Source organism: Canis lupus, chromosome 7 (genome assembly GCF_048164855.1).
Source record: "Canis lupus baileyi chromosome 7, mCanLup2.hap1, whole genome shotgun sequence".
NCBI classification, from domain to species: Eukaryota; Metazoa; Chordata; class Mammalia; order Carnivora; family Canidae; genus Canis; species Canis lupus.
In genome coordinates this window covers 71,379,249-71,387,729 of record NC_132844.1, presented here as the reverse complement: position 1 = coordinate 71,387,729, position 8,481 = coordinate 71,379,249, and the positions used below count along the sequence as shown (strand labels likewise).

The following is an 8,481-nucleotide window of genomic DNA, read 5'->3' as shown; positions in this document are numbered from 1 at the left end:
AATTCGGTTCCTGAAGTGACCCTATAGGATTGGGAAAGGAAAGGAAAGCACTGAGATAGGTGGGTTGCTTAGTGCCCTGTTTACCAACCTGGCCAAGAGAGGCCCTTGTCTCAAACATGAAGGACTGGGACTCAGCCCAAGCATATCCTTTTTGGGGGGCACCCTCAAGCCAGGCTGCACCTCCTTCTTGGCAGTACATCAGAGGTGTGGCCTAAATTTGGGATAAGGATTGTTGCTCCAAACACTGGGACCTGTGTGCCATCCCCAGACTCCCCAGACTCAGGAAGGAAGGATGGAGGCCTGAAAAACCCGTTTCTCCATTTGCCCCAACCCAGCCTCCCAGGGAAACTCCCTGGAGGATTCTTGGGGGTGGGCAGGAACCGAGAGTATTATTTCCTGAGAGGGAGCTTCTGACAACAGGTCTTTTGACAATAAACACACAATTAATCAGACACAGACATTTATTACTCAAAATGGAAAGAGGTGAGCATGAGGATGAGGTATGTACGGGGACCAGGGTTTAGGGAATCAACCCCATACAGTGAGGTCATCGGGTCCTTCCTGGGAGCCTTTGTGGGGGACAGGACAGAAGCCCCATTTCAGGCCCAGATCCCCATCCCTCCCCTAGTCGGCATGGTGGAGTGTAGGAGGCAAAGCAAGGAGCTCTTCTGGCGACGAGTGGGAGATTTGGAATGGTCTGGAGGGATATGGGAAGGGATTCAGGAAAAGGTGAGTGGAGTATGGAAGGTGGAAGGATGGGTGAGGAGCCCACTGCTTAATTAAAGAAATGTGAAGAGCCTGGAGAAATGCTTTTCTGAGCAAAGGGAGTTAAGGAGAGACGAGTATGGGGAACCCGGGGACAGGGAGACTCGGCTAAGCTCAAGGTAGCCAAGGAGGGGCAGCCAGGGAGTGAGTCTTAGTGAAGCAGCCAGAGGCCAAGGCCAGCCAAAGAGGTGAGGAGGACAAGGGTCAGGGCCGGGGTGGGCCGAGGGGCTGGGCTATTGCAGTTGTCCTTGCTGCAACAGGTGGTATTATAGATCAGACCCAGCTTGTGGTTGGTTTGGTTGAAGGTCTCCCGACAAGGCTCTTCTGGTGTGCCACATCGAAGGTTGGAGAAAACCCACATCTTACCTGAGGGCAGGAGGGGGCCGTGGGGTCAGCTGGGACGGGTGCCCGGTGTGCCTGTGTCCACCTCCCCTCCTCAGGCACCCATCCAGGCTTCCTTTCCGACTTTGCCAGGGCCCTCCCCTCTTTATCTCTTCTCAGTAAGTCTGACTGTCTGCCTGCACTTCCTTCCCCACCCGCTCGCCCCAGTCTTGGTCCTAGGACTCGCTGGCTGTGAGGCCTTGGACTTGTTACTGTCTCTTTCTGAGGCTGTATCCTCAGTATAATAAAAGCACGCACATTCACAGGGTTCTTGTGAGCATGAAGTGAAGCAATCCACATAAAGTCATAGAAAGGTGCCTGATACGTAAGAATCCTTGGCCAAATGTCATCATTGCTGTGACTGTCATCATTGCAGTGACCATCTCAGTCTGAGCCACAGTTGGGCCCCAGCCCTTGCCATAGTCTCCCACCAGCCCCCTCTCCCCACTACAGAGGAAGATGTTACCGAGGTACACATTTGTTGTCAGGCACTGTTGTCCCGGTTCCAGGCGACAGGACTGCCGGTCCACGCAGCCCAGCACAGGGACTTTGTAGCAGGAGTGACAGCGAATGTCAGCTGGGAAGACACAAGTCAGGCTGAGGTGATGGGGAATCTGACTCACCTGGAGACCAGCCAAGCTGGGGGGTAGGGACAAGAGCCAATCAAGTAGGTGTTCTGACCTGGTTGCTTTGCTGGTGACAGAGCAGGTGAGTGCAGCAGAAAAAGTGGAAGTAGGTGAGGGTGGAGTCATTACTCTGTGAATACCTACACCCTAAATATCATCTTTTACCCCACCCCATTTGGGGATGAGTCAAGAGGGGCAGAGATACCAACAAAAACATGGGGCTAGGGATAGATGGAATGTGGGGATACTGTAGGCAAGGAAGGAGGTGTGGGAAAAGATAAAGAATTCAGAAAATGTCACAGATGGAAACTTCAAATTAGAAGAAATACTACAAATAGAAATCATGGTTGTTGGGGTTCCTGGGTGGCTCAGTCTGATAAGCGTCTGCCTTTGGCTCAGGTCATGACCGCAGGGTCCTCAGGTCCCATTGAGCCCTATGTCGAGCCCCACATCAAGGAATGGATGTGCTCACTTGTGCTCTCTCAGATAAATAAAATATAAAAATATTTAATTTATTTATTCATGAGAGACACACAGAGAGAGGCAGAGACACAGGCAGAGGGAGAAGCAGGCTCCATGCAGGGAGCCTGATGTGGGACTTGATCCCAGGACCCCGGGATGACGCCCTGAGCTGAAGGTAGATGTTCAACCGCTGAGCCACCCAGGAGTCCCTAAGTAAATAAAATCTTTTTTTTTTTTTTATAGAACTGCCATATATATTTTTATTTTATTTATTTATTTTTTTAATTTTTATTTATTTATGATAGTCACACACAGAGAGAAAGAGAGGCAGAGACACAGGCAGAGGGAGAAGCAGGCTCCATGCACCGGGAGCCCAATGTGGGATTCGATCCCGGGTCTCCAGGATTGCGCCCTGGGCCAAAGGCAGGCGCCAAACCGTTGCGCCACCCAGGGATCCCTAAATAAATAAAATCTTTAAAAAATAATAAATAAAATAAAAATCATTGTTGCAACATTGCATGAATGGCTTGGAACTTGAGGCTGGCAAGAAAGCCACCTGTAGCAGGCTTTAGCAATTTACTCTCATCACCTGGAACCACCATGGTGTGGGAAGAGGAACCAGACCTGAGTGAGTGGGATCCTCTCACTCTGGCAGCTCTCAGACAGAAAGGAATAACATCGGGGAAGCAGATCATCAGATGCTGTGTGAGCACCTCACCAGAATGGAGACAGTGGATGCAGAAAGTGTTACCCTCCAAGTTCCCACCTCAGCTTATTCCAGGTTTGAGTGAGCAAAGTTTGTTGAAGGAGGGGTTCAATCCAAGGGTAGAGCAACCTGGTGACTGCACCTCTGTGAAACAAATCCACTTCATCCTGGGGGCGGGCAGCCCTGGCATTCCCTCCCTAGAAGGCTGGGATATCTCCCTAGTTCCCCAGGAGGTTCTAGGAGATCACTGGGAACCTCTAGAAAGCTTGTGTCCCTGCAGATACCTGGGGAAGAGCAGGGGTGAGCTAGTAAAGGCCACTGCTTGAAGGGCTGAGAATAGAATACGGAAGAGTAGATGGGGAGGGTGGGGCGCACAAGAAGCTCCAGGCTGGATGCCTAGGTTTCTGAGAGAGCTCTGCTGAGCGCAGGTGGTGAGAGGAGAAAGCAGTAAGCTGGGCCCCAAAGAGTTTGGTAGTGGAGTGGGGGACAGGGGATCTGGAGCCCTGGCAGGTTAGAAGAGTGGATCTTGGAGGTGGGCAGAAGTGTGAGATATGAGTCCTCGAGAAATGGAGCCAGGACCCTGTCACAAGGAGGTCTGGTTCTGGAGGCACAGGAGAGCTGCCGCATTTGGGGCTAGGGGTGCTTGGGATCCTGAGCAGTAGGCAATGGAGGGCAGTGGAGGGGGCAAGGTGCAGCAGTCCCTGGGGCCCCCCAGTGCTCACCTGAGACCCGGCAGAGCAGAGCAGACAGGGTGAGCAGCAGAAGACCTTTCATGATGAGGGTCCCGAGAATGGTAGTGAGGGCAGCAGCGGACAGAGGTTTTCGGGCACCCAGCTCCTGCTCCCAGGCGGGCGTTGTGAGGCCTTTTTAGAATTTATAATCCCAACGGTCCCTCCCTTCCCTGCCCCTGGTGGCCCCTCCTTCCCCATTTACACACAGATGACCAGGGATGGGGAGGGACTAAACTGAACTGGGTGAGGGAGTAGGGATAGGAGATAGGAGAGAGAGAGAGTGGAGGGTAGGTACACTCGCGGCCAACTCCATCTTGGTTCTTGGTTTCAGGCCAAGACACCCCTCCCAGTTCCCAGCTGACATCCCTGCTGGCCCAGTCCTCTGAAAAGGCATCACCAAGGCCCCTGTGATGTTACACTGGCTGTGGGCACAAGGCCTGCTGGACCCTGGGAAATGGACAATGGGGTGAAGCCCACACTAACTGCTAAGTTTGGGTTTCCTGGGGGGCATTGGTAGGGGCTCCTGAGCAGAAACTTAGGATAGAAGAGGACAACTTAATCTGTATTCAGCCCTGACATGGTCTTCCCAACTACTGCTCAGCCACAGGATGAAGGACGAAGGGTTTGTGATATCACCAAGGGCTCCTGTGATATCACAACAGCAGAGGCATAGGCTGGAGCTGCCCACTGAGGTGCTGTCTCAGGCCCTTAGAAGGTTCTTAGAACTTGTCCTGGCTAAACTAAGGCCTGGCCTGGCCTGCTTTAGTTCAGTGAGGGCCAATGAAGTCCAGGGTGGGGCATATGCACCTGCTCCAGGGCGCTTCCCAAATCAAACCCTGCCAGTCTGGGTGGGGACACCATTGGCCAGGAGGGACAGGATGGGCATAGAGAGATGAAGTAGAAGCTAAAATAAGAATAGAAATTGTAATGATCATAATAGTGATGAGCACTGAGTGAGTGCTCCTGTGTGTCAGCCATTGTTCTAGGCATTTTAGGTGTATTCCTTTTTTAAAAAAATGTCTCAATACTCTGTGACATAGGTGCTTTTATCCCTGTTTTATAGATGAACCAACAGGCCCAGAGAAGTTAAGCAACTTGTCAACATCACTGGCTAGGAGATGGTGAAGGCAGGTCTTTTTTTTTTTTTTTTTTTTTTAAGATATTATCTATTTAATCACGAGAGAGAGAGAGAGAGAGAGAGAGAGAGAGAGAGAGGCAGAGACACAGGCAGAGGGAGAAGCAGGCTCCACGGAGGGAGCTCAACATGGGATTCCATCCCGGGACCCCAGGATCACACCCTCGGCCAAAGGCAGGCAGTAAACCGCTGAGTCACCAAGGGATCCCCTGAAGACAGGTTTTGAACTCAGACCTCCAGGATGTTCTAGGCCACTGCTACTCTGCCTGCGGGGGGAGGGGGGCAGGAGTGGGGGGGTAAAGTATTCGAAAGTGCTTCTGTAACCAGTCTGAGCACCACTTTCAACTGAGTATGGTTTGAGGGCTGTGAGCGATCCTGCAAGGACTCCCAGAAGGATCCTGGCAGCTGGGAGCCCCGCCCTGTTGTTATCAGAGCCCCCAGACCCGCAGGCCTCCCCACAACTCCCCCTAGTTTCCCTCCGGTCTCCTCCTCCACTGATCCACTCACCTTCTCTCACCACCACACCCAGGCCATGGCCTTGGTTCTGCAGCTGCTGCTGTTGCTCCTGTTGAGGGTCCAGGGGGACCCCGGGGGTAAGCCATCCCGCCCCAGGAAAGTTGGGATGGGCTCGAGGGAAGACTGGGGGGGGGGGGGGGGCGGTGATGAGTGTGGTTAGATCCCGGCTGGCAGAAGTGCAGAGAGGAGATGAGAGAGAGAGAGAGGACGTGGGAGTGGGCTTTGTCCGCCCTGCAGACTCGCCCTAACTCCTGCCCCCTCCAACTCCAGCCTCACTGGACGGCCGCCCTGGAGACCGAGTGAATTTCTCCTGCGTAGGCGTCTCGCATCCCATCCGCTGGGTCTGGGCGCCCAGCTTCCCTGCCTGCAAGGGCCTGTCCAAGGGACGCCGCCCAATCCTGTGGGCCTCATCGAGCGGGATCCCCACTGTGTCTCCCGTCCAGCCATTTGCTGGTCGCCTACGTGCCCTGGACCCTGGTATCCGGTGGCTAGAGCTGCTCCTGAGCGCGGGGGACTCAGGCACCTTTTTCTGCAGGGGCCGCCACGAGGAAGAGAGCCGCACGGTGCTTCACGTGCTAGGGGACCGGGCAGATTGCAAGGCTCCAGACCACGGTAGGTCCAGGGCTCCGCGCTCCGGACTTAACTCGGACACACACCCTCGTGGGCAGAGGCCTTGGCTGGACAGCTAGTTGTCTGTCCTCGCACCCCCGACCTCGGCATCCACCACCACCCCTTCCTCCGTTCCCCCAGGGTCCGTGTATCCCCAACTCCTGATCCCCCTGCTGGGCGCTGGGCTGGTGCTGGGACTCGGGGCGCTGGGCGTGGTCTGGTGGTGGCGCAGGTGAGCACCATGGGCGGGCCTGGTTACCCGGGCCGGGTCCGCGGGAGGGGCAGGACCAGGGCCTCCGTGGGCCGCAGCTGGACCGAGAGCCCTGCCGTGCGGCCTAGAGGGGAATGGGCGAGGTCCGCGCTTGGGCGGAGGCCCGGGGCGGGTAGGTGGAGCCGCGGCTAGGGAGGCGCAGCTGGAGCCGGAGCCGGAGCCCGAGCCGGGTCAGAGCGTGGGCGGAACTGTCTGTGGGGGTGGAGCCTAAACTGTGCGGATCTGAGCCTTGGAGTTGCTGGGTTGCTGCTGGAGGACGAGACAAAACTGGTGGCCCTCAGAGACTTGTACATCCGTTACAGACGATCACCTCCGCATCCGCCTCGACCACTCCCCAGATTTGGTGAGACTAACTCCACCCCATTTTCCTTCTTCCACACCTCCCACCTCCCAATTCATGGAGTCTGAGCCCTTGCTGGGAGCAGTGTTGGTCACTTTCTCTCAATTCTTCAGCTCTGTCTCCCCCATATAGAGCCACTAGTGAAAGTCGACTCCCAGAGGCCAGTAAAGGAGGAGGAGCCTAAGATGGCAGGGGACCTGGACCAGGAGCCGGTAAGGGCCTGGGGATTGGAAGGGGGCCGGCCAGAATCCCCAAGAGCAGTGGACCAAGAAGGACAGAGTCCTGTATCTCCCAGCAAGTCGGACTTCTGAGACCCCCTGCCTCCCTCTCCACCTTTCAGAGCCTGCTCTACGCAGACCTGGACCATTCGGCCCTCAGAAGGCCACTACGGTTGTCGCCAGTGGTTCCTGCTGATGCCTCCACCATCTATGCAGTTGTAGTTTGAAGGGAAGCCCTTATTGTAAACCTCACAAGCTGGAGGTTCTCCACAACTCCCGGCCCCTTCCTGGTCCCTCACCTGGAAAAGAAATGCACCGCGAGATAGAACTGAGCACTAGCTTGAGTCAGGAACCCTGAGTTCCAGGCTATCTCTCTGCCACTGATCTTGCTCCTTCAGTTACCTCATCTCTCCTATAACCTTCACGTCTCCTTCACCACCAGTGCCCTCTCTAAACCTGATCAAACCCTGTCTCCCCATAAGATATCAATCAACAAGTTCTAGATGTCCTGTTTCTTCCCTTCCCTCCAGTCCAGCTCTTTGAGCCAGGAGCCTACACCTTTTCTTCCCCGTCACTCCACTCCCCCTGAGGTTGCCAGTCAGGTCCTAATGGTCACACCCAGTAGATTTATGGGCTTGGTCTTCGATTATTTTCTTCTTTAAGCTGTTTTTCTTTAAGGCTGGTGTCTTCCTTTTGGAAAAACTCTTCTTCCTCGCTCCCTACTGCCTTGCTATTCTCCACCATTCTAGGATTGTCCTTTCCTTTATCTGACTTCCTCTCTCCTGGAAACCTGTCATCCACAGCCAGTCCTCAGCCCTTACCTCTGCAAACAACCCTCTGAATTCTCTCCAGCTCAGATCTCGAGTAATGGGATTTCCTATCTATCCCTGGGACATCCCTGCCTAGTCAGCAGTAGGCATTTTGCACACAGCATTGTCACTCACTTAATCCTCCTCTGCATTCTCCCTTAATCAACCAGTTGCCTAAGCCAGAAGCTGGGAGTCATGTAGACCTCCTTCTGCTCACTCCCACACAATGAACCAAGTCCTGAAATCCATACCCTTCTTCACACCAATTCAGCTGGCTGCCACTTGAATATACTCTCCTCATTTCTTCCCTGGGTTACTCATTGCCTCACCTCATCTTCTTGTCCGTGCCCTCCTCCCTGAAGCCAGAGAGATCCTCCCCAAATGTTAACCTTCTCACAGCCTGTATTCCAGAGCTGTGGTATTTCTTCAGTTCGGGACCCATGGGCCTTGGCTTTGGGTACAAGGTGCTGGCAGCACTCTCCCTACTCTCCAGGCTTGCTTTGTCACTCCACATTCACACAACATGCCAACCTTGGAGTGATTCTCCCCAGCCTCCAAATATGCCTTTAACACAGTGCAAGTCCTTCTTCCTGGATCACCCTTTTTCCTCCTCCCCACTACCGTCCTGGCCAATTCTTTATCCCCAGGACTCAGTTGAAATATAGCCGTTTCTGGGAAGGCATTCCTGATCCTCTTTGCCTACCCCTGCATATATTTTGATGCTGTAGGAAGTCTCCTTATTCATCTCATAGCAACACCCTGTGAATTGTTCTATCACAACCTGTATTTCAATTTCAATGTACTGTTGAGTTCCCTGATATCAAGAGACTGACTCTTTTTTTATATTACTGCTAAGCCTCAGTAAACGAGTGAATGAAAATTCACGAGCCCTGGAAGCAACACTTCTTCCTC

At 53.8% G+C, this 8,481-nt stretch overlaps 2 protein-coding genes across 5 annotated transcripts; one reads left to right on the top strand and one right to left on the bottom strand.

The window, feature by feature from the left end:
• Positions 1-443: 443 nt before the first annotated feature.
• On the bottom strand, positions 444-4,306 carry LY6G6C (lymphocyte antigen 6 family member G6C). Its single transcript, XM_072833699.1, has 3 exons — positions 3,663-4,306; positions 1,613-1,723; positions 444-1,131 (listed from the first exon to the last, which is right to left on the bottom strand). The coding sequence occupies exons 1-3, from the start codon at positions 3,712-3,714 to the stop codon at positions 917-919; spliced, it is 378 nt and encodes a 125-aa protein (XP_072689800.1). The 5' UTR covers positions 3,715-4,306; the 3' UTR covers positions 444-916.
• On the top strand, positions 3,993-8,453 carry MPIG6B (megakaryocyte and platelet inhibitory receptor G6b). Of its 4 annotated transcripts, XM_072833692.1 has the most exons (7): positions 3,993-4,363; positions 4,735-5,399; positions 5,593-5,934; positions 6,073-6,163; positions 6,505-6,545; positions 6,675-6,754; positions 6,883-8,453. In XM_072833692.1, exons 2-7 carry the CDS (start codon positions 5,339-5,341, stop codon positions 6,985-6,987), a joined length of 720 nt encoding a protein of 239 aa, XP_072689793.1. In that variant the 5' UTR covers positions 3,993-4,363; positions 4,735-5,338; the 3' UTR covers positions 6,988-8,453. The 4 variants fall into 4 exon arrangements, with proteins under 4 accessions (XP_072689793.1, XP_072689795.1, XP_072689794.1 ...); XM_072833694.1 differs by lacking the exon at positions 3,993-4,363 and having other exon boundaries at positions 4,370-5,399; positions 6,656-6,754; XM_072833693.1 differs by lacking the exons at positions 3,993-4,363; positions 6,073-6,163 and having other exon boundaries at positions 4,370-5,399; positions 6,656-6,754.
• The last annotated feature ends 28 nt before the right edge of the window (positions 8,454-8,481 follow it).

What these genes read in the sequence shown, in the direction of transcription:
- LY6G6C (XM_072833699.1), bottom strand. Translation starts at nt 3,714, where the DNA reads ATGAAAGGTCTTCTGCTGCTCACCCTGTCTGCTCTGCTCTGCCGGGTC. An exon ending in TCTGCTCTGCCGGGTCTCAG is followed by an intron (nt 1,724 to 3,662) that starts GTGAGCACTGGG and finishes GTGTCTTCCCAG; the next exon opens with CTGACATTCGCTGTCACTCC. An exon ending in GACAACAAATGTGTACCTCG is followed by an intron (nt 1,132 to 1,612) that starts GTAACATCTTCC and finishes TCCTGCCCTCAG; the next exon opens with GTAAGATGTGGGTTTTCTCC.
- MPIG6B (XM_072833692.1), top strand. Translation starts at nt 5,339, where the DNA reads ATGGCCTTGGTTCTGCAGCTGCTGCTGTTGCTCCTGTTGAGGGTCCAG. An exon ending in TCGACCACTCCCCAGATTTG is followed by an intron (nt 6,546 to 6,674) that starts GTGAGACTAACT and finishes TCCCCCATATAG; the next exon opens with AGCCACTAGTGAAAGTCGAC. An exon ending in GGGACCTGGACCAGGAGCCG is followed by an intron (nt 6,755 to 6,882) that starts GTAAGGGCCTGG and finishes TCCACCTTTCAG; the next exon opens with AGCCTGCTCTACGCAGACCT.